This window comes from Phoxinus phoxinus (genome assembly GCF_949152265.1).
Source record: "Phoxinus phoxinus genome assembly, chromosome: 14".
NCBI lineage: Eukaryota > Metazoa > Chordata > Actinopteri > Cypriniformes > Leuciscidae > Phoxinus > Phoxinus phoxinus.
In genome coordinates, this window is record NC_136889.1 from 33,147,671 (window position 1) to 33,174,346 (window position 26,676).

General features: G+C 37.1%; 1 protein-coding gene across 1 annotated transcript in view; it reads right to left on the reverse strand.

The window, feature by feature from the left end:
* ppp3r1a (protein phosphatase 3, regulatory subunit B, alpha a) overlaps positions 1 to 21,123 on the reverse strand; it is a 39,818-nt gene extending 18,695 nt beyond the window's left edge. The window contains exons 1-2 of the mRNA XM_079634727.1: positions 20,928 to 21,123; positions 5,766 to 5,805 (exon numbers count right to left, since the gene is read on the reverse strand). Of these exons, the coding sequence (XP_079490853.1) occupies positions 5,766 to 5,805; positions 20,928 to 20,930 (43 nt within the window). The 5' untranslated portion in view covers positions 20,931 to 21,123. The remainder of the gene's footprint in view (positions 1 to 5,765; positions 5,806 to 20,927) is intronic.
* Positions 21,124 to 26,676: the final 5,553 nt, after the last annotated feature.

Sequence of the window (26,676 nt, forward strand, 5' to 3'; positions counted from 1 at the left end):
TTAATGCATTTCTTATATTTAAGGTTTAATATTTATATTTATGGGTGTATTATTAGTGCAGTTTTTATATTTAAGGTCTAATATTTTTATTTATGGGTGTATTATTAGTGCAGTTTTTATATTTAAGGTTTAATATTTTTATTTATGGGTGTATTATTGGTGCATTTGTTATATTTAAGGTTTAATATTTATATTTATGGGTGTATTATTAGTGCAGTTTTTATATTTAAGGTTTAATATTTATATTAATGGGTGTATTATTAGTGCAGTTTTTATATTTAAGGTTTAATATTTATATTAATGGGTGTATTATTAGTGCAGTTTTTATATTTAAGGTTTAATATTTGTATTTATGGGTGTATTATTGGTGCATTTCTTATATTTAAGGTATAATATTTTTATTTATGGGTGTATTATTGGTGCAGTTTTTTCCCCCGTCATCATTTTGCAACCCCGTCTCGCATACGTTTTTTTTCAATTGATGATTGAAATGATTAGTTTGTTCCTTAAAAATAAATAAATAAAATAACAAAGAATTAAATTTCTCATGAACATTAGTTGATACTTCACACTCAATTTCCCCATGCAGAAAAGGCTTTGCCTATGTTACGGGGATCATCTTGATGGACGTATAAATAAATTCTGGTTTTGAACGCAGGAATGGAGCTTTCCTCATGACCAGTTTCTGATCCATCATGTGACTCCGCCACCAGCCTGACCTCGCCCTCCCGCCGCCTGGGTGACCTGAGGAAGACCTGAGGAAGACCTGAGGAAGACCTGAGGTGCTGCTGGTCAGTGTGTTCAGGGACGCCCGGCACGTTTGCGAGGCTGAGGCCACATGCCAGCATGACACACATTACTCCACACATGCTCCTGTAAGTGGGTCATGCATTAGCAGGCTAAACGATTAACTCCTGTTCTGAACTATCATGTGTACGACTTCTGGAAGATGTTTGTGAACACCAAATGTAGTATAGCAGACCTTGTTCTAGCACTTGGTTTCTTTAAGAGCGAGTCCATCAAAAAAAGATTTCACCTCGAAATCAAAAGGAAGAAATAAGAATTATATGAAAATTTTTGCATGAATGATGAAGAAAATGAAGCTTATTCTAGGATCATTCAAATGTTTTGCATGAAAATCCCCCCTTTATGGCCCATTTTCTCATTATTTATATATCTTGGTAATGTTTGTTGTACTGCCTAAAATCAATGTATTATTATTATTATTAACAAGTCATTTATCTCAGTATTTTTATATAAATGCTCAAAAGCAAAACATCCAGACCCTTTCAGTAATGACAATTTCTGGTAAAATCAACTAAACAAAAGAAAGAAATGTAATTTTAATGAATATACAATACACATATTGTAGTTGTACTGATTGTTTTCTTTAAATAAAACAAGTACAGTATTATAGTAATGAGGGGCCAACAATAATAAAGAACAAATCTGGTTCTCTTTGAGACTCAAAGATTGAATTGCAATGATCCTCGAGTTCAGGCAGCTGTGGAAAACTTCCTGACACACGTCATCGTCTGCATCCACTGATATCGCATGGGAAACAGTGACTATATTAGTATATTACTAGCACACAGAATGAGGATACGTTGATTATGAGATTATGAGTTTTTAGAAGAACTATTCCTTTGATTTTCTTGAACATAAAAGCACAATGCTGATCCTAATTTTCAATTCAAAATGTATTTTCCTATTTTTTTTTTCTTAATTTTTATTTTATGAATATCAATTGGATATGTTTTTGAGAGATTCAACCAGAATATCTGCAGATATTGAACAGCTGTCCTGTGACCTGTGACCTCTAAAACTGAATGTCTACTTTTTTGGCTTTTTTCTTATTTCATAATATTTCTGAACATATAGGATATGTTTCCCTATAAAAATCCAGATTTTAAATGTAGTTTATGTGTCTATATGGTGTTTTTAATGTGCTTTAATAAGACACACCATGTGTAAGTTCATAAGTGGACAGCATTGCTGAGTATTTTCTCCTTAAAACTCCCAAAGACAGTCTCAAAAACACGGTTTGAAATCGCTGGTGTTTCTGACGTCACACACTACCTTGTAACCAATCAGATCAACGTGTGATCGTCAACCAGTGGATCTCTGAGTGAGTGAGTGAGTGAGTGAGTGGAGGCGGGGCTCATTTGCATATTCATAGAACCGCATATACTAAATGAGGCGAGGGTGTCGAGTTACATTCAAGATATTTTAAGGCATGAAGAATTTTTTCCAAAGCTTAAATATATAATTGTTAGTGATCACAGGTGAGTTTTAAGGGATAACATGATTGCCTACAGGGGGACTTTAAGATTAGCACAATATTTGCCTTCATACTTTATGCAGCTTTCCTGCATAGATATTTATCAAGTCGTTTGTTTTACATGTACAACCATGATGTTGATCACTTCATGGTTGCTGCACTTGGGACTTTCTTTAACCAGACGGTTAATACAGAGAATGCTAATTTAATCACGTTTGTAGTTACGTTTCTGAGTTGACAAGTCGGTATATCAAGATTTTATTTTGTCGTCATATCGCCAGCCGTACATCACACCAGTGTGTTCTTCAGGTTTGCTCGTGCGGACATCACGTCGAGCCCTACAGCTCATTATTAGCATGAGGTATCTTCACCATGGCACACACGTGGTTAATCTCAGCCAGTTTAACTAGCACACACACACAGGGACGGGAGCGTGACTGGAGACTGTCCTCCTCTTCACACATCAAAGGGAAGCAAAACTAATTAAAACAAAGTTTCAGAGCTAAAAATAAGCCTTAGCAGCGTCTCTGGAGACGAGCTTGACTTGACACGCTTTCCACCGCTACCGATTCATCACATTTCAGTCACCATCAGCACTTTAGAGAACTTAATACATTGAAATAGATTTGCAATAGTTCAACAGGCTTTATAAAATGTTGAATGTTTCCCTAAAATAACAGACTCAAATATGAGACGCATTCAATTCAAGTTCAGAGCTCTAGAAAGGCAAAAGTGTCATTATTCAGATCAACTCAGTTCAATAGAGACAGCGTATTTAGGCCACGTCTTATATTCGGGTATATACGGTATTTAGGCCACGCCCCCATCGGGGGGGGGGGGGGGGACACTCCACCCGCCTCCATTGACTCTGCATTGTGAGAGGCTCCTCCTCCTTGTCATTTCTTGCTTCTAACTAAAGACAGAAAGATGTCTAAAAGCTGCTGTGTGACGAGGTGTACAGCAAACAAGCTCAGAAACCCAGAAATAAGTGTTTATAAGCTGTCGACCCCAAAAAACGAGTGTTTAAGGACATAAAAGTGGATTGAAGAGCGTAACATGTCTCATTACTCTGAGAACTAGCGTACGCCGCTGGAGGAGAACGTCATCGGCAACACAGGATCGCTTATCTTACAGAAATATCATATATAAAACTGACATTTGGATATTTGACTCACCAGTGACCAAATGTTTAACTCACTGCTCACGAAACTGTGTTTCTAGTGCATACTGAGTGTCAGGATCCCACAGTTTACCCATTCGCTCCAGCCTGATCCACTTTTAAGTCCGTTTTTTGGGGTCGACAGCTTATAAAAACGTATTTCTGGGTTTCTTAGCTTGTTTGCTGTACACCTCGTCACACAGCAGCTTTTAGCCATTTTTCTGTCAATGCAGAGTCAATGGAGACGGTTGGATTTAGTGTTGTCAAAAGACCCGGTACTTCGGTACCATTTCGGTACTAAAAAAAATAAATGGTTACGGTACCAGCTTTTCTTAAGTACCGGTGGTACTGAAGTATCGGGTTAATCCGGTTATTAGTTCGCTGTCCGAACGGTACACAGTTGCGTCCTCTTCATAAACACACTGAGACATGGCGACCGGCGGCGCTGCTAATGCGGTGGCTCTGAATCCACTTGTTGACAAGAAAGGAGGAAAGAGACGTTCATATAGCGCGTTTTTTGCACGTGCAAATTCGTTTTCCAGGCGGCAGGCGCGCCTCTGTTCATGGTTGCATAGCAACGGCAGACGCAACGGGAAAGCACGCGCTTGTGGAGAGGAGAAAGCGGTGCAAACTCGTGCAAACTGCGCTCTCCATGATGACCTGGAAGTATCATCAAAGAATTAATTGATTTCTAGCCCTTGCATTAGCTTTACTATTAGATATATTCATTGAGATGAGAAATAAAAAGCCGCCCTGTACAGGTATGATCAGCTGTTCGGCCGAGCTTTCCATGTTGTTACGGAAAGGCCGCTGGTTTTTGTCACATGACCTGTTGAGGTGCTTCTATTATAAGCCGCGAAATAACGAATTTGCACGCGCATAAAACGCGATATGTGAACGGCCCCTAAAGTGGTATCGTGTGCGGTTGTATCTAGTTTAAAAGGCCTTTTAAATATGACCGCAGTTTTGGATTAGATAAAAGGACAGTCAATCAAATAAAACAAGTTCTCCTGTTTAGTTGGTAACACTACAATAAGATACCATTCATTAACATTACTTAATGCCTTATCTAACATCAACACATTGAGTGAACAATATATTTTTACAACATTAATGTATGCTTGTGAATGTTATTTAATACAAACACTTGATTGTTCATGAACAGATACAACTTTTGATTTAAAAAATGTATCAGGCTACATTTTTAAATTACCCCAAGGAGAATAATTGCTTCAGTGTATATAACTATTGTTAGGTCATTGTATCTAATGTTATCTAATGGATATACACTTTAATATTATGCAAATTTAATCTAAATTAGCTTTGGTACCGAAATTGGTACCGAGAACCGTGGATTTTCACAGGTATCGGTACCGAATACAGAAATTTTGGTACCGTGACAACACTAGTTGGATTGTTTCCCCCCCCGATGTGGGCGTGGCCTTCAGATTATGATGCGGTACGCTCTGTCACAGTCCCGCCCACAGCCGGTGCCGGAAGTAAGAATTCAATACAATTTCTCCATTGACAGTTGGGGTATACGCCATAAAAACGTAACCATACATGGTAGACTTAAAACCAGCTACGGCTGTACTAAGTGATTGTATATGCTCATATAAACGCCAAAAGTTCATGGGGCACTAACCTTGTTTTGAGATAAATGCCTTTTATTCGCGATGTCTTAGATAAGTACTTCATTACCCACAATCCCACAATCCCACAGTGATGCATCTGATTGGTGGAAGTCGTGTAACTGTCTGGTTAAACCCCACGAAGGTCCGTGAAAAACAGAGCGTTGCCATGGAAGCAGGATTCTAACCGTAGAGACGGAACGGACTGTTTTCTTTAGCGGAAGCCATATAAACCGTTTTTAAATCAATAAATTCCTTTTCAATTAATATTTTGTGTCAAATTATTGATTTATTCAAAAGGCTCTTTCGCAGTTATGGCTTCAGTCGACTTCAGTGAGGCGCGGTGGTTTATGGTACGAGTAGTGCCTTCGCTCGGAAATGAAAATATGTACGTGTACAGTCTTGTACCTTTGACTTTTTTGGGGATTTTCTCTTCGTTTTTTTCACTCGAAATGATATGTTGTATGCTTATGAGTTCAGCCGTAGCTGGTTATCCTCAGACATGCTCTAAAACTCTTTAGATACGGATTTTTCCAAAAGTCAATGGGAGAAATGAATAGGAAATTTACTTCTGGCACCAAACCTCTCTCGGGCTGTGGGCGGGACTGTGATGCTCTATCACTGCATTGCAAAGTTAGTGTCATTATCCAGTTACTTTTGTATGCAAGTTAGGTATAAACTTAATGGTACTTACAATGCGAGCACATTTCCAAGGGATAACTTGCCTCATTTCCCTACAAAAGAAGAAAACATAAGATTATCAACTTTTTGTGTTGACATTATCACACATCACCTTTCTCACACAAACACACAGTGCGAGTTGAAGAAGATCAATGTCATTTTCTATTGACATTGATCAAAAACACTATGACATTTGGGTAACGTACTTAATTTCACAAAGAGTCAATTAAACCAAGGGAATTATTTGAGAAACTTTGAAATTGAAAATACAAGTAAAAACATACAAATAATCAAAACTCTGAACTATAGGCAATAGGCTATATTATAATATTCATGTATAAAAAAAAAAAAAATACATTTGTGACTTTTGTTTTCTGGCAATGTAAATGAATCATTTTTTAAACAACTGTATTAAGTTGTTGCTAATTACCCTTCAGTTACACTGGAAGTGAGCAGCACATGAGACCAACCCCGTTTCCTTGAAGGATAATTCCGGTATTTAACACCTTGAGTCTATATTGTAGTTTGTTTTGGATGAACAAGAGTGGTGGACAACATTTTTTTGACAATGGTTCCTCTCTCGGGTTTTTGACTATAATAGAATTGGCCATGGACCCATTTAACATTGGAGTCAATGGGCATGTCCGAAAATGTCATTAAAACAGCCAATAATGTTCGTTTACAAAACTGTGTGCAACTCACCGAGTGGTTAGTGGTGTTCGTTGATGTTCCAGAAGCAAAAAGTGTTGCGAAATACAGTTTCTGTCGTGTTTTATTCGTCATATTGTAAAATCCCATTGAATTCTGTTGAAGGACTGAGTGCTCGTTAATATTAATGCGCTACCGGAAACGGAAAGGGGGCTGTTTACATTTGGTCGATGTCGTCTTTTTGCTCGCTTCCGTTTCTCATAAGGCTAGCGAGCAGAGCAACTGTGCTCCGGGAGAGTAAGCCAAATAAACAAACAAAACCTTGAAAATATTGAAAGACGTGACCACTGACCAGTGCAATATGAAGTTGAACTCGACTGTGACCGTGAGTGTCCCGCGAGACATAAACATCGGTTATCGCCATCAAGTGGTCGGGAGTGTGCTAACGCTTCAGATTCAAATATTGAGCGGAAGTTACACGGTTGTGAAGTGTCTGAAAAAATAGTTCCACTATAGCAAAATAAACGGATTGGAATCATATATTGCGAAGATATATTGTTTATAATCATCAACGAACACCACTAACCACTCGGTGAGTTTAACAGTTTTGTAAATGAACATTATTGGCTGTTTTAATGACATTTTCGGACATGCCCATTGACTCCAATGTTAAATGGGTCCATGGCCAATTCTATTATAGTCAAAAACTCGAGAGAGGAACCATTGTCAAAAAAATGTTGTCCACCACTCTTGTTCATCCAAAACAAACTACAATATAGACTCAAGGTGTTAAATACCGGAATTATCCTTTAAACAATGTTGGATTAAACAGAATACATTTATCCTATATAGTGACCTTTCTATAGCTTTTAAACAATACTTCTGAAGTTCATCATTAGTGTTACTGTGACACTGAATTATTCTGATACAAACCGAAAGCTAGGAGATGAAACACTAAATACTGCCTCTCTGTCTCTCCATCTGCTTTGATTTATTATTTATAAAGTCTCATTCAGTTCAATGGTTTCTGTATCTGCCACAGCAGAGAGGACAGACGAGAGCTTCACTGTCTGATCAACACAGGCGTACTCTTATTCTGTAATAACTGTAGTATCTGCTACGTATAGCACTGCCACCGGGAGCAGCTTTTGCTAGAAAAACATGGGTAAAAAAAATATTTTCACTCAAAACATTGTTAATACATTTCACAATTAATTACAAAGTGCCTCTATTGCTATTTTAAAGGTTCATAATGTTGCTTTACAGTCTCCTACAACAGGTTTAAACACATCCAAGGTCAAAAACAGTTTAATGTCCTCATAATCACTGCAGCGTCAGCTCTTTCCTCTCAGTCTCTGAAACGCTTCATTCGAAGATTCAGTCTCTCTAAGCTCCGCCTCTCTGAGAGCTGCTCTGCTGTGATTGGTCAAAGCAAACGCTCATTATCATATCTGAATCTCAGCTCTTGATCACAGTGATACGAACAGTAACGATGGCGTGGGTTTTACCGTCTCAATCTCAGAAAACAGCGTCTTCTCGACATGAACAACACGAACCGAACTCTTCCAGTCTCAGATACACTACAGTGTTTGAGGGCGGAGCTAAGACACACTGATCAGCCAATCAAGACTACAGACGGGCATTATGTAAATTAGTTACAAACTTACGCCGGTGCATCAGGAAGTGAGACTGAATTACTGACGACTCGTTTCAGTTCAGAATCACTTCTTTCTTTTAACAGAATAACTCCATTTATCTGCACTTTAACGAGTAACTGTCAAATCACAAGCCAGTTTGATACACTAGTGTTTGATGTACAGTGTTGAAATCTTTTGTAACATTATACTCGCTTTACTGTCACTTTTGATCAATTTAATGCATATTTGATGAATACAATATTAATTTATCTCTTCTTTTTTTTAAATCTTACCACCGCTGTTTAAGTATCAAAGTTTCCAGAAAAATTTTAAGCAGCAGAACCTTTTTCAACAGTAATAATAATCTGATATAATTTCTGAAGGAGTAATGATGCTGAAAATTCAGCTTTGATCACAGGAATAAATTACACTTTACTATTTATATATTCACATAGAAAACAGTTGTAATGATATTTTACAATACTACCGTTTTAACTGTATTTTTGATCAAATAAATGCAGCCTTGGTGAGCAAAGAGACTCTTTAAAAAAAAGTTAAACTATTTTTTAGTTTTAACCCTTTCAGGCCTGAATTCTTATTTCACAAACAGCAACAGTGGCAGTCTCTCGTCTCGATGTTATCATGACCCGTCAGATCTGCTGTTGATCGCTGTATAGACTTCTGTATATTACACACACATCTATAGCTACTATAGGGAGAAAAGTATAGAGTATCATCAGGCCCATTTATAGAGACCGTATTAAAGGTAGGGTAGGTCAGAATTGTCTAAAAAATCTTTTATTCAAATTTGTTTAAACTGTCTTTATATACCAATACATAATTAAAATGCAAGTACTCTGAAATAGAGAGTATAAAAAACGGAGTGACTCTAGTGTATTTAATCTTCAATAAACACAGCTCATTAATTCCATTCACTCCCACCTAAAAACGGTGTGCGCGACTGCGCGCACGTGGGCGGAGCCAGTAATAGCGGCGGTAGTCATGGCGACGGAGAGTGACAGTCGCGCAAGCCAATCACTTGTTTCGTCCCGGTAGGAATTAATGAGCTGTGTTTTTTGAAGATTAAATACACTAGAGTCACTCAATCTTTATACTCTCTTTTTCAAAGTACTTACATTTTAATTATGTATTGGTATATAAAGACAGTTTAAGCCAATTTGAAAAAAAGTTCTTTAGACAATTCTTACCTACACAACCTTTAAGCCTTTTTACAAACTCTTGCTGTAGTTTTCAGGCTCCACTAGAACAGGTTTTCCTGCTTGAAATGTTGATTATTCTCCTCATAATCTCCATTGTTGCGGCTCCTCTCTTCCCAGTCTGTCAGTAACGCTCTGTTTACTTCCTGCCTCTATGAAGCCCCTCCTTCTGAAAAGCACACTGTGCTCTGATTGGCCGGCTGGAGCAGTGTATTGTGATTGGTCGAGCGCTTCAAGGGTGTTTGGGAAATGTCCCGCCCCTAATTACCATAACCGCCAGTTTAACACACTACTAGCTAACTCAACCAGGCCCCCCCCCTTTATTCTGCGTATTAATTATTATAATGAGGAATATTGTGACGTGTTCATTCCCGGAAGAAACTACAATGGAGGCGTTTCAGGAGTTCAGAAACACTGACACTGATATAGAGAAGAACTGGAGCTTTCTGATGATCACACAGCAACACTACACACTAAAGAAAGATGAACATGGGAAAAACCTAACAGGACCTCTTTAAGGGTATATACACACACATTTCCTGATTATTTCCAATGCTAAAAACAGTTGTGTTGCTGCATAGAAACCGCGATTTTATTTCAGGACTCTTTGAAGAATAGCAAGTACAAAAGAACAGCATTTCTTTCAAATAGAAATTGTTCGTGGAAACATCAGTCTTCTCTCCAATCATTAAAGTCGGCATGAAATCAAAATTGACCCTATTTACTTTGTTAGCGGATATTACTAGTCTTGTGGTGAACAATTAATCCGTGCAAGTTAATACACGGAAAAAAATTGTTTGCCGAAGTTATCTTTAATCAAAGTCTGAAAAGTTACTTCCGGGTCTGGAATGGTTCTTTTTTTCTGATGACATAGGCATGAGAACTTGGGTTGTTTAAACGCTTAGTCACTCCCCTCAAACCGTTACTCTGCTACGGGCGAGAGATGGAGAGGAGGAGCGCTGAAGTAAAACCCTGCCCTCTGTTCAATATTCCCTTTCATTTGGAAATGCGTCACAACACTTGAGAAAAGTCGTTTGCAACTTCCGGTTCACGCGGACTTTAACTCCACTTAAACTCCGCCCCTGCAAGCTCACGCTCATCTGCATACACTCACCAGTGCCACGCCAACATCTCATCATCCAATCAGCAACCGATACACAGAATCAAGTCCCGCCCTACACTTTTCCCTGTTCAGTAATGCATCGCACTGAGATGTACAACACACACACAGAGGAGAGATCTGCTGCTCTTCTGTTTCTCCGAGACCTTAATGCTCAAGCGGAATAAAAGTATTCATTTCTTTTCTTTTTTACAAAAAAATTAAGTTACTTAAAGTCAATAAAATCAATGTACAAACTGTTTTTTAAAATGTTTTTGGACACATTTAGGACACTCATTAGTTAGCTTGCAGCTGCTGATCTAGAGTCAGTGTTTCTCATCCTACTAGTAGTTTAGGTTTGGATAATGATTTGAATGATTCTGAAAGAAAGGGTTTATTCTGAAAAGCTGGCGTTGAGAAAGGTCCATCTCGTACGAAGCGGCCTCGATCTGTTCTACATAATAAATATACCGTCCTCTTTCTTCAGACTAAGTGAAATGTCCAAAAACACATCATTATCATGCTAATCTCCATTATGTGGGATTGCTGTCACTCCAAACAAGTCTTTTTGGCTGAATATATAAAATGTACATACAATACAAGCCAAATGAATGCATTTTCCTGGACTTAGGAATACTTCATCCATGCATATTTAATTTAGTCATTTTTGAGATCATAACATGTAATCAAGATGTTAAATGATATATATACCGTATTTTCCGGACTATAAGTCGCACTTTTTTTCATAGTTTTGCTGGTCCTGCGACTTATAGTCAGGTGCGACTTATATATCAACATTAATTCATACTGACTGAGATGAACCAAGAGGAAACATTACCGTCTACAGCCGCGAGAGGGCGCTCTAGTTAGCGGAGTTGATCAGAAGCGACACCGAGGATGAAGTGTACAGAGTTGAGGAGTGAGATCGGGAGCTTGGTGAACTTGCTGACCGGTAACTTGTTGGACTTGCTGGCTAATGTTAGTTTAACCTATTCAGCCTCAGGTATATGTTCCTTATGCTATTGTGCAGCTGAATAACTGTTCATGTGTTCCCTTTCAGATTAAATGTCTGTTCGTGGTCTTGGATTTTGTGGAATAAATTTCTAAATAAATGCGACTTATGTGTTTTTTTGGGGGGTTTTCGTGACGCATTTTTTACTGATGCGACTTATAGTCCGGAAAATACGGTATATATATATTTTTTTTGCATTTTAACTGTAAAGTAAAAAACATTATGAGAATAATAAGAATTGCAATTAGAATTTGGGGTAATTTTTGGTTGTCAAAAGTGCATTTTCTTCAGTTTAAAATATTATTTATTGTCTTGATTTCGGGGTGAGGTTTGATCTGTACATGTTTTTGTCCCTTAGCACTATTACAGGCATTTTAGGCTTAATTAAAACTCACAATCCTTCTATAATCAGAAGACATTTGCCTTATTTATTAATCACACAACAATTATATTGCTTCTGCATTACACTTGCTGGTTTTGTCTTGTAACGTCCTTTGAGATGCACAGATTAGATGAAGCAGCACAAACCTGTGAAACCACAGTAAATGCACAACGCCATCTGAAGTGTTTCTGAAGAGCTGGACTTGGTTATTAATACCAGATCCTCCGAGTCCAAGCATGAATTAGAGCGATGACAATACACAGCAGACCCACTATCCATGCTGATGAGAACAAATGATGCCTTGCGGCTCAAAAAAGAGAAAACAGAGAGTTTGAAATGAATTCCTGGATCATTAGTGGGCTCTTGTGAGATGTAAATGAACTCTTTAGTGGCCTGAACATTGTCTGGGAAGCCTAAGAGGCAAACACTCACAGCGCACATCATAAATAATGCAGTCCGCATTCAGAGTCAATTAGACCGCACACAAACATGCACTGCACATCCGGCACACAACATCACTGAACACAACACAACTCAATAACTGCTGTAAATAAATAGACAGAATGACAAATGTTTCATGGCTGGAGATGCGGATCATGATTATAACTATCCTGCCAACTCTCTGGATCAAGAGGTCTTTGTTGTGCAGCCTTTCATTTATGCATCGGACGTTACCTCCCGATATGTATATAGCCTATATTCTCATTATTTTTTAACACATCTATAGGGACGTCCCGCGTGACGTCTCGCCATTTGGAGCAGCCATCTTGACGGAATAGAAAATGCTAAACCGCCGGTGATACTACAGCTCGTCGCGAAATATTCCTATCATACCCGAGCGATGCTTTGCAGTTGCGATCAGATACGTGATCATACAAAAGGAATATATTTATACCCTATCCCAAAAGAAATAAAACGGAGAAACAAGTGGTTGGTGGCAATAAACAGGTGATTTTGTTTTGTGTTTTTCCTTGTAAACTCAGTTTAAAAATGATTACAGGTAACGTTAACGTCACTATAATTTGGTGATTAAAATACATTGACCAACCTTGCGGTGATTGAAAACTCCTTCCCCGCTGGTGTCCAAATCAAATAGTTGCTGACCCAGCCGGACTCATGATAGCTACCGATAGCCTGCTATGCTTTTAATGAAGCTCCGGTGTAACGTTAGCGTGATGGGAAGTGAATAAGGTAACGTTAGCTGTAAATGTCACCGAACTCAATGTCAGGAAGTTTTTCTACACATTTAATGCCTGTAAAAAAGAACTTGTGGTGCTTCATATTATGGATCTTTGATTCCTAATTCCTTTATCTTCCTCTTGTATCTTTTTCTGATGCTAATAAGTGCGATGATATGACGTGAAGGCCGCTGCGCTAATAATAGATAACGTTAGTGGTGGGGGAAAAAATAGATTCTGTTCAATATTGAGATATTTTGCGCACGCAATTATATCAATACTGTAGTGCAAAGTATTGCAAATACTTAGGCTAATTATAAAATAATTATACTAATAACTATATTATAAGTATAATAATAATATATATTACACAACCCTAATAATAGATCCATTGCCACTGAGTAGCTGACGGATGTATTCCGTCAAAATGGCTGACACGCGGCTAGGGGTCACGTGACTGGGAGATCCCTATAGTTTTGCTGTGGCACAGAGTTAGACCCTTCTGACTCCACACAGTGGACATCACCAAAAGTGAAGAATTTATGTTATTCATTACTTGATTGTTCAAGCTACCTCACAGAAGTGCTCTGTTTGTTAACAGAGTTGTTGAATGTTAAAATAAGGTGAATTAAATAAAAAATAAGGAACATCCTGGATCTGTTTTTTCGCTCTTCTTTATTCTTTTTTTATGTATTATAGAAGTATTGGATCGGGACTCGGTATCGGTAGATACTCAAAATCAAATGATTCGGAGGCAAAAAAACCTGATCTGGACATCCCTACAAAATAGTCAACCAACTCATACAATGGTGTACATTTAAGGGGAAAATCTATGAAAAAAACATAAAAAACATTGAAAACAGGCTTTGTGCTTCTTATGCAAAATATATCTTAATTCTGTATTTTCTATATACAGAAATATCCTGATATATATATATATATATATATATATATATATATATATATATATATATATATATACTGTGAAGGATCCCTTTACCACTTTACAGATAAAGCTTTGTCGGATAATTTCGAGTTCGGGTATCTACCCCGAAGTGATATAATTCTGTATCAAAACGTGAGCGCCATCAGTGTTTCTCACAGGTTCGCGTTTAAAGTCTGTGTAGAGAGAGCGGTGTCGTCTTAGCGGTCTCTAATTTAATAACTCGTTGCGACGGAAGTGAATCAATCAAAACTAACTTTAGCTGGAAAATAACATTATTCAAGAACCGCTATAAAGACAAAACAATCTGTTACCTTAAATTATACGTTTATCTCTGTAAAGCAGCTTTGAAACAATCTACATTGTTAAAAGCACTATATAAATGAAGATGACTTGACTTAATATTATCTTTATATACATTCACTGGGTTTAACTGCATACATGACTAGAGCTCTCATGATTATGACATTTGACTGATGATTAATTGACCCTTCCCAGGGAGCTTGATTGACAGGTGATCTGACCAATCATAATTCGCCATCCGCCATTTTGTCCGACAAAGCAGTCAGGAGAGTTAGTAGATTAACATTGGAGGATTTGAACTTGAGAAGCGGAGTGTACTGACGTCTTTCCGCGGTTAAAACAACATTCCTTCTGATGTTCATTCATGTTTATTTGATGCTATAAATGACAGACACATTAAACAACTACAAAATGGTATTTATTGTTTACATTTCTTTTTAAAAATTACCAAATTTGAAAGGTTAGACTTTGTTTAATATCAAAAGTAATCTGGTCTGTGTCTCTCTGCTCCGCGATGTGTTTTTCACTGCGTGAGAACATGGTGTGTGTGTGTGTGTGAGAGAGGCGTGGCTTGTCGGACATAGCGACAGTAACTAAGGGGGGCGGGTCTTTGCGAATGGTCAATCGTCTAAGAAAATAATTGCGATAATTCGAGTGATTGTTTTTAATTTTAGGGATTTTTGACATACATTTTTTGTGTGCATCGTTCATTAAATAATTGTCAGAAATTATTGTGATTAATTCAATACTTTGTAAGTTGTCACTAACAACTTTAATTATATAAGTTATCACATAATTCTGTAAATAACTGAAACAATCTCATTCACAACAAACTGGACAATCACAGAAAAGGCCATAATATACATTTGGCAGTGCAGTGAACAGCAGCGCTTCTGTACGTCAGAACGGAGGCTCACTATTGGCCGACGCTGGTCATGTGTGCGATGCTGGCCAATAGTGAGCCTCCGTTCTGACGTATATTATGGCCTTGTCTGTGATTGGCCAGTTTGATGTGAACTTTCTGGGCCGGCAAGTTTCAATTACAACAGAAGCCTCTGGAGGAGTGAGACAGCGCTCAGATTTAATCACTAATATCTTCATTAGTGTCCCGAAGATGAAGGAACGTCTGACTGGGAACAACATGAGGGAGAGTCATTACTGACAGAGTTTACAGTTCTGAGTGAACTAACCCTAAGTGAACTTTAAATATTGTGTGTGAGTGTGAGTGTGAGTGTGTGTGTGTGTGTGTGTGTGTGTGTGTGTGTGTGTGTGTGTGTGTGTGTGTGTGTGTGTGTTTAAGGGGCTTATGTCTTTTGGTCTATCTCCACATTGTGCCTCTTTAAAGAGCGCAATAATCACGGTTACATTAAATAACTGATCAGATGGATATTTAATAATCGAGACAAGACAACTAATCATATAGTAATATCTGTATATCACTGGCATTGATGCACTCATCTCTGACTGATAACAGTATTGTGAAAAGCGCTATACAAATAAACCTGAGCTGATCTGAATGAGATTCTCCCAGATTCATAGACTAGAGTCTGATATTCACGAAACACTGGCTAAAGATTATTATTTTCTACTAAAAGTAAAATTGCAAGCATGAGTAATAAAGGGGAGAGAAGAAATATGATTATTCTTCATTCTCCGCCATGATGCCCACAATACATGACTAATGATCATAAACAGCAGATAGCAGGCTTGAGCTGTGTGTGTGTGTGTGTGTGTGTGTGTGTGTGTGTGTGTGTGTGTGTGTGTGTGTGTGATAACTGAAGCTATCCGCTAGCATTCCAGTTTATCTGACTCCACGCAGGAACAGTGAACGGTGATGGATCGCTCTACATGTCAGACAGACGCTGGAGAAATGATTAAATGTAAATGCAAATGCTCGTCCGGATCAGGTGGGCGATTCCTGACAGAATAAACTGCATTACACACCACCAGACCTTATGATGCACAGACCGTGCTTGAAACCTTGTTCAGACTAATACTAATAATAAATAATTATAATAATAATGCTTGAAGTAAACCTACGGATCTATGATTTCAGTAATGCAGAAAATAAAAGGATTTGGGTAACACTATTTTAATGTGACGTAGTTACGCTTTACTACACATACTTACTAGTAATAACAGTAAATGATGCATAATTACTAACCTTAAACCAAAACCATAAGTAGTTAAGTACATGTTTAATTAATATTACACTGTAACGGTGTCACCTTAAAATAAAGTGTAACCAGGATTTGTTCATTTTCATTTGATTAGAGATTAATTAGGCTAAATTGTTCATGTTTAATGCCTTGGTGTTGTTACACCTTTTGATAATAGATTTGTAATAAAAAAACATTTCATAGTGCACTATTGTATAACACACACACTTAGGGATGGGCAACGATTATTCGCATCCAAAATAAAAGTTTGTGATTACATAATATATGTGTGTGTACTGTGTATAGGCTAATTATTTTGTATATATAAATACACACATATACATATATTTAAGAACTATTTGCATGTATATATTTATACATAATTTATATTATATACAAGTATAAATATTTTATATATAAATAACAAATTTTTCTTAAATATATACATGCATGTGTGTGTATTTATATATACAAAATAATTATACACAGTACAGTACACACACACATATATTATTTAAACACAAACTTTTATTTTGGATGCGGTTAATCGTTGCCCATCCCTAAATATATATATAGTTTTATAAATTCAACTAATTAGACATGGATTTTGACATGGATAGTTAAACATTTGGATTTTATTTTTGTTAAACTTTTAATAAATTGTCGTCATGATTTCAATTCATAAAAACATGTTTTTTATATAACTATACTTTAAATTAAGCATTAAAATGGAACCCAGAAGGGAAATAATACAAAAAATAATAAGGCAAAAATAAAGTGAATTTAATATAGGGAACTATGAGGAGCCGTTCACACGAGAAGAACATTTGTGTAAGTTTTGGTCGTGCATTTACAATACCGTGTCGAAAACACAAACTTTTGAATACGGGATTCAAAGTGCAAGTTTTTGAAAACTATTAAAAACGCAGACGTCATGCGTATCACGTGTTCAGTCTACAGGCGAGTAGTGTTTCTTTACTAAGTGACATCTCCATCTCCTGGCCTGGAGGCAGAATACAGCGGCTCTAGTTGTATTCACATTTTTAGTGCATCGTTGTCGTGTAAACGTTCCCCAAATCTCAGCGCAAGTATCTTAGTCAAAGCTGGACACATTAAGAGCTGCATGACACACTGCTACGTCAGGAAAAGAGCCACACAAAGCCATTAATACAGAAGAAGGTGTAGCGCCTGACATTTTACACTTATACTATATCTAAAGTGAAAAGTATAGTGCTTCTCTCGCTGAAATATCACTAAAAACCTGGATTTTTGCACCGAAATTCAAAGTGAAATGTGTGGCCACACTTTACAAAGCATATGTGCCATACGGTGATGGTGGAGCTGCTTCTTATCATCATGTTGTGGTCAGACGCTTGGGGAAAGGAGACTGGAATTAAGCTTCAGTGCATTGAAATATCAAACAATGCAATATTCATAATATCTCAACTCAACTTTTATTTATAACGCACTTTCAAAACCATTAGAATGGACCAAAGTGCTGTCCATAAATAGTAAATATCTCTAAAATACATAGAAACTAGGGCTGCGCAATATATCGAATTTATCGAAATATCGCAAATGTATATATCGCAATATGCATATCGCAACAGCTTGCAATAAATGGGGTCATGAACAAAAGACAAAGTTATTTTAGCTTTAATAAGTATCAGGATATATTTAATTCATACAGTGAAAACTAAGCAATGTTTTATTTTTAGCCTATATTTTATGATTCAGTATCTTTTATTAAATAAATCTAATGTAGGATAACCTGAACCCCTGTGGTTTACACTGATGTTAAAATAACACTTCTTATGCTACAGTAAAACACTGATGTTCACTTTCACAAGTTAGAAGGATGTTTTCTTGTCATAAAAAGAATGTGAAACACATGTAGGTTATTTCATTTTAAATATATTTTAAAGATAATTGAAGTTTATTTTACACACTTTAAGCATTATCGTATCGCATATCGAATATCGCATTATTTAAGGAGTTATCGCATATCGCATTTTTCTTCAATATCGCACAGCCCTAATAGAAACATTAAAATAACATCAAAACATGACACCAAGAAAATCATAAAGCCAATCACTCAGTTCTCAGACCTAATATCAAACGCCAAAAGCTTGATAAAATAAGTCTTCAAGTCCTTTTTTTTTTTAAATATCCAATATCCATATAGTCAATGAAAGAGTTAGTCAAGGGTCTGAATATGCAGGACCACATTAAACTTAAAGGGAGAGTTCACTTGACATCAGATCAGCATTAGTAAAAACGAGGTGCTTTGTGAATATTAAGTTAGTTAACTGGAACAAACCCTGTGTTCTGCTCCAGGTCCTTCTGGCATTTTAATAAAACCGTACGCCATAGTCTGTCTTTTTTTAGAAGAGTCTTGTGTTGAGACAAAGTCAAACTAGTATCATCGTGTCTAACGCACTTCTGTCAGCTTGTCAAACCCTAACCCTGAACCATTGAGTTTGTGTTGTGACATTTTGTAAAAAATAAACTAAATATCAATCTTTATTAAAGGGATAGTTCACTCTGAAATGAAATGTTGGTATGTTTTATCTTACCTGAAGTGCATCCAAGATGTCGGTGTCTTTGTCTCCGCTGTAGTTTCAATTTTGATATTTTTAGGTCAAACCGTTCTTGTCTGTCAGTCATATAATGCAGGTCTATAGGCACTGTCTCCAAAAGCATGCAGAGAGAAGTCCAAATTAAACAATTCCCCATCATAAGTGCACACTGATGGCCTAAGACACGAAACAAGCGGTTTGTGTGATAAAACGAACAGTATTTATATCGTTTTATCTCTTTTACACAAACACGTCCAAGTGATCTGTTTACTTAATCAAGCGCCGTAAAGCGCCGGAAGTGATCTCTCTCTCTCTCTCTCTCTCTCTCTCTCTCTCTCTCTCTCTCTCTCTCTCTCTCCCGGATGAGTTTCTATTAGCCGTCCTACCTACAATCTCTGTTCTGTGCATAGGTTCTGGTGTCAACAATGAGTGACGTACACGCGCGCAAGAGAGAGAGAGATCACTTCCGGCGCTCTACGGCGCTTGATTAAGTAAACAGATCGCCTGGACGTGTTTGTGTAAAAGAGATAAAACGATATAAATACTGTTCGTTTTATCACACAAACCGCTTGTTTCGTGTCTTAGGCCATCAATGTGCAGTTACGATGGGGAATTGTGTAATTTGGACTTTTCTCTGCATGCTTTTGGAGACAGTGCCTATAGACCTGCATTATATGACTGACAGACAAGAACGGCTTGACCTAAAAATATCAAAATTGAAACGACTGCGGAGACAAAGACACCGACATCTTGGATGCACTTCAGGTAAGATAAAACATACCAACATTTCATTTCAGAGTGAACTATCCCTTTAATAAAGATTGATATTTAGTTTATTTTTTACAAAATGTCACAACACAAACTCAATGGTTCAGGGTTACCGTTTGACAAGCTGACAGAAGTGCGTTAGACACGATGATACTAGTTTGACTTTGTCTCAACACAAGACTCTTCTAAAAAAAGACAGACTATGGCGTACGGTTTTATTAAAATGCCAGAAGGACCTGGAGCAGAACACAGGGTTTGTTCCAGTTAACTAACTTAATATTCACAAAGCACCTCGTTTTTACTAATGCTGATCTGATGTCAAGGACTTGCATACCTTCTGTATTGATGTGTGTCCCTGGTTAAATATTGTAAATCTTAACACATATAATATAGTGGAAATCAACGTGGACTAGTGTCAGCAAACAACACTTTATATGTATGTCAACTTACAAAACAACTAAAGCAAATATGATTCAACGAGAAGAGAATGGCATATTTTTGACTCGCATTGCAATCTGTCAATCATGACGTTTAATGAGATTCTGAAAAGCAAAGTTTCACGACACAATTTCTGGAGAAACAGAGAGAACTGACATTTATTATTACACTGGTGTGGATGATAGAACATGTAGACAATACTGTGGATCTCTGTAGTGTTGGTATTGTTTAAAGCACCATGCAAATACTGTAGTAGCCTATATGAATATGGTAATCATTCAATCTCATGGTGGTATTATTAACATCACAACAGTGTTTGCAATATGGACATGAAGCATTGAACACAATGATCACCACTGCACCCTTTCAAGTATATTATACAATCAATGCACACCTACATAAATCAAAGAACTATAAAAATGGGTGAAAAACGACCTGCGCCTTATGGCATGCATAACCGTCCTCTTATTTATCACAATAATGGAAATGGAGATGTTATTAATAACTAATGTCATACTTAATAGCTCTGGCTTTAACTTTAAATGCCAAACAGCATCACACAAGACAGCACATTCAGCACTGACTGACTCGGGTTAGCATTTATTCCTGCAATGGCTTTGCAACCACTTTGCATGAATTAGACCAACAATGGATACACACATTCACAACCTGGCAGATGCACGATAGGAAACCCGTAAATCTTCGTGTTTGGACAGCTCGGCCATACGCTGGGTCTGTTTGCCAGCGCGTTCAGGATGCGTTTGAACCCGATATCTGGTATTTGTTTACAGTGCTGCGAATGTGTTTCTTACCATGTTGCTGCCTGTGCGACGGAAATCCCCCTCGGAAATGAACAGCAATAAATGACAGCACAGATATAAGAGGAGAATTCTGCTCTTGGTCTCGTTGTTTTGTCAAAAAAAATGCTGGTTTTGATACAACAGAAGCGTAACCTATTTTCCGTCTGTTTCCGTGGGTTTCACTGCAGTAGCGACGCGAGCACAAGCCGCAGGGCGGGGAGGGGGAGGAGCCTATGAGGCGCGCTGCTATTGGACGAGAGCCGAAGGAGGCGCGGCTAATGTGTGCTGATGGGCGGGCCTTCGGTAGTACACTACATCCGGGAAACCTTTTCTGCCTTCACCCTCACATGAACACGAACACACACTCACACAAACACACGCAAACACGACAATTTGCATATCAGGGAAGGTCCCTTCACAATGCAGGCGAACTCATGATGCGTTGAAGTCAAGTCCTCCTGGGAAGTTCGTATTTACGAGTTGAGAAGTCGTGTTTTCGACGTCAAGTGCGTTCAAGTCACTTTCGTGGGAACAAGATGGCGGCGCACCTACTCCCTTACGCAAATTAACCATGTATTTACTATGTTTTTTTATTATAGTTAAACCATGGTAACTATACAAACCATGGTTATGCTACACTAACCAGTTTAACCATGGTATTTGTTGTAAAACTGTGGTTATACAAATGGTAGCCTACTCAATCTGGCGGGGAAAAAAAACTATGGTTACTAAGCTTTTACTATAATAAAACCATAGTTGATTTTCTTAAGGGTTATTTAAGTACACAAAAATACAGTAATGTGTTTAAACTCCCAGAAAATGAAGAACAAATAATGTGCATCCGGTGTACATTGCTTTTTAATGTTTTAATTAATTTAGAAAGCCACTTTTATGTTATATTGTTATATTACAATGCTATTAGCCTATATGTTGAGCAAGTAGCTTATTTTGTTGTATATGCAAAATATATTGTATAATTTGTTTGTATTAGCCTGACAATACTGCTAAAAACCTACAAGTATCGTGGTATTCCCCTGACAAGCCTCAACTTGTAAAGATCAGCGCCTAAAGGGACAGTTTTGACAAATAAAATGCTGTCATTTACTCACCCTCAAGTTGTTCTAAACCTGAGTTTCTTCTATTGAACACAAAATAAGATATTTTAATCAAATCGGTAAATCAAACAGTTGGCCATTGACTTCCATAGTAGAAAAAAAAGATACTACAGAAGTCAATGGGTGCCATCAAATGTCTGGTTACCAACATCTTTAAAAGATCTTCTTTTGTGAAGCATAAAGAAACTCATACAGGTTTGGAACAACATGAGGGTGAGTCAATGTTGACAAAATGTTCATTTTTAGGTGAACTATTCTTTTAAAGAAAATCCCAAGCTTCCCACTCGTATTTATATGAGTTTGTGGTGGTGTTCATGTGCGTTCAACACTGACTTGAACGCACAAATCACTGGAGTTTGGGTCATTCCTATTTAGCAGTTCATTTTCATGCCCATCCCAAAACATTGAAATATTCTATGCGAGAAAAAGAAAAAATAAGATTAATAAATGTAGGGCTTTTTATTTCATAAATGTGACCCTGGACCACAAAACAGTCACATGGGTAAATGTTTTTAAATTGAGATTTATACATCACATGAAAGCTGAATAAATAAGCTTAATTTCCATTGATGTGTGGTTTGTTAGGATAGGACAATATTTGGTCGAGACACAACTATTGAAAATCTGGAATCTGAGGGAGCAAAAAAAATCTAAACATTGAGAAAATCTCCTTTAAAGTTGTGCATTTATGTTCACGATTGTGCTGCATTCACTCACAAAAATACATGTTTTATATATTTACGGTAGGAGATTTACTAAATATCTTCATGGAACATGATCTTAATATCCTAATGATTTTTGACATAAAAGAAAAATGGATAATTTTGACCCATACAATGTATTGTTGGCTATTGCCACAGATATACTCGTGCTGCTCCAGACTGGGTTTGTGATCCAGGGTCACATATATCACTTCATAGGCTACATTTTAGTCGTTACCAATACCTAGCATAAGTATACCAATGGATGGGATGAATTCTGTGATGCTTTGCTATATTATATAATATTAGTTGATTTGACTTCACATATTAATTAAATGTTTAACATGTGAAACATGTTTTTTTTTTAAAACATTATAATTTACTCTATGCAATATTTTATTCTTTTTTTTTTTTTTTTTTTTTTATGTATAGTTTTGTCTGGGGTCAGGGCTGGTGATCATGTTACCCATGTCTTCAGTCTGTTCACTGGCTCGCTGTCAGGTGCCGTATTGATTTTAAAATCCTTATCTTAGCATAACAACTTTGCATAATCTGTGTTCCTCTCAGAGGTCTGGCTGTTCCCAAGACAAGTTCTCAAATCATCTATTTTAGGATTGCTTTTACTTGATTATTATTATTATTATTCATTTGATTTGTTTATTTTTGTATTTAAAGTGAGTTGTTTTCTCTGATATTTGCCTGAAGCGCTTTAAGAAAGCAACTTTTAAAGGTGCTATATAAGATAACTGTATTATTATTATTATTGTTATGAAAGTCTGGTATAGCCTTAGAAACGCTTTCTTAAATTAGCACAAACATTAAATAACATTTTAATTAAATAAAAAACTAGTCACAGTTTAAACTGCATAACAGGACTGGACATTTAAGCATCACATTTCAAAATGAAAGTAGACTTCAATATAACGATACTGTAATAATTCTGACTTCTCTATAAATAGACCATCATAGCAACATAATAACAAAACTTCTCCTGTGGCTGTTTGTCTGATATTATATATTATTCCACTGTCGGCACATCCGTGAGATGGGCGTAGGCCTACTGTTTTTACGTGTTTATGTTAAAACCTAATCGGATTGAGATTTCATGAACACTAAGACTTTAGGTGTAGGTCTTACCACACCTCACTTTAAGGTCTTAGCGTGGTCTTATGGTCTTACCCCTTTTAAGATGTGAAGGTCTTAACATGTTTCATGAACATGATAAAACATAATCCTCTTGATATTTTCAAGAACACTAGGCTGCAGCGCCACCTGCTGGCGTCCACGTTGAGATGAACAGCCAAATGATAATCATCTCTGTACTATTGGAACATTTTCAGTTGAGGGGATTTCCACAACGGCACTGGTTTCTGAAAACCTTTGCTCTGCATAATGCTGCATGAATACTGATGGGTCATTCCTGTTATTCTGTGCCTTTGGGACATCATAAAATGTAGTTTAAAAGTTTGTAAAAGATGTAAAATTATGTAAAACATTTTAAAATAAATGTAACCATTGATTAAACAAAATAAATGAAATGGAAGATCAAAAATTTCCAACTTGTTAGGGACAAACTCGTGTGCTTTTGTGCCTTTAAGAGCATATCAGTGAATAAATTACCAGAAAATATAAATATTGTGTATTACCGGTAATTGTACTGACTCTCTCACAAATGTATCATTTTACATGTTTTGTTTTCAGATTCAACTTCATCAAAGGCATTTTTGTTTACTTTTTAACATACTGCACTATTGATAATCTAGTGCGTTTTCATTGTCACTGATTTACTAGTATGTTCTTTGCTAGAACAAATGTTACAAAATTGTAAAACAAATGCTTAGCATTGGACAAAGCAATAACAGGGGGGTGGGGGCAATAGCAGGGTGGACATACATGATGACAAAATAAGAACTGGACATAATAATTACAGATTGGACATAATAATAACAGGGTGGACAAAATAATAGGTGGACAAAGTGATAACAGGGTAGGAAATATAATAACAGTGTGGGCAAAATAATAACAGGGTGGATTAAATAATAACAAGGTGGACATAAATAATAGCAAAACAATGGACAAAACAATAACAGAGTGGGAAAAATGGGGTGTGGGCAAAATAATAACAGAGTGGACAAAATTATAAAAAGGTGTACATAAATAATAACAGGGTGGACACAATTATAAAAAGGTGGACATAAATAATAACATAAATAATTGTCCTTAAAAGACAATTTCTTTAAAAGCAAATATCTCCCTTTGCTTTGAACTTTGAGTTCGTTGTAACTTTGCAGATGTTGTTTATGATCAAACACAACATTACACACTAACTACAGTTAGAAAAGTGGAATCATAGTCAACCAGCCCTTTAACAGAGTAGCATGACGGTTTCTCATGCAATGCCATCTGAGGGTTCAAAGGTCACACTCATTAAACAGAGGTCTCCTGCCTTGCCCAACACAGCCTGAGATTTCTCTGGATTCCCTCAATCTTTAAACAATATTATGTATGGAAGATGGTGAAAGACATCAATTCTTTGCAATCTTGTATTGATAAATGTGATTTTTGAATTGTTTGACAATTCTCTCATGATATTTGGCACAAAGTGATGAGCTATGACCCATCTTTGCTTACAAAGACTGAGAAGCTCTTTTACACCCAAACACGATTCCCTCACCTATTACCAATTGACCTATGCCTAAGCCATGCCCCCAAACGCGATGAACCAATCACAGTGCGCATAGCTAACCCAATACACTCGGACATTCTCTGCTTCCACGTCCATTGAAATGCATTGCAGTTCGTCAGTTTTCATTCGTTTTTATGTTTTTTCTTGTCATTTTAAGTTTAAAATGGTCAAACGGTGTGCATGGGGTACATCGACTCCGACACTAGGTATCGCGAGAGGCTGGGCGATGGTGTGTGTTTTTTACCCTTTGCCAATCTCAACCGAGATCAGAGTCTGCTCTGGATTCAGTTATGCGGTAGACCACAACACCAACTAAACGTGGATCAATTAAACAAGGATGTCTACATCTGTGCTAAGGAAAGTCAACAACGTATTTGAACGTTATCTTTAACATCTATAACGTAACATTAGCCTAACATTAGAAAACGCTAACGTTAGCTTCTAGCTGCGTTGTACATCATGTCACTTGCAAATGTTAGCAATAATTCCTGTAAATACTGTAGCACCAAACTAGCGGAGAGGTAGGCTAACGCTACTCTCGGTAAAGATGGTAAAAAGGCTTGTCCTGGAAACGTAACGTTATGCATCATGTGTTCATATTTACAAAATACAATTATGTTGTTCAGTGAAAACATTGGAAACAAAATTGTTGTACTTTTGTCAGTTAAATTTCCCCCCCAAGAGAATTAACAAATCAGTCTTGATTTTATTGCATTTTACAAAAATTTCCCAACTTTTCTGGAAATGGGGTTGTACATCCACTAACAATTATTGCACGTATATCACAATGCACCAGGACAAAGACACACTATAGAAGGTATATTCACATAGTAAAATGTACGATGGAAATGCTACATTAACAAACGGTATAATAACAATTCTATCATAAAGTCTATATAAAATCTGTAAACTCATATATAAAAGTAAACTTCATCCTCACGGATTTCTTCAGAGGTAGACAACTGGATGGACACAACACAACACAACACTACAACAAACAGGGTAAAGTGCAGCTCAAGTACAATGACCGGATCTCCAGCAGAGAAATCCAGTAAAACTCTTACTTGGAGGAACCGTATGTACGATTGTGGCCAAAACTGGTACTGCAATCACTTTCAAATGACTGTAGAGCGGTGCCCTCCCCCCTGACTCGAGGTTGGCAGATTGGCTGCAGGATCCAGCAGGAACGTCGGCTGCTACAAGGAGCTTCCAATGGCAAGACTAGAGCAGATCTGGCAACCCGGATGCCGAAACACATC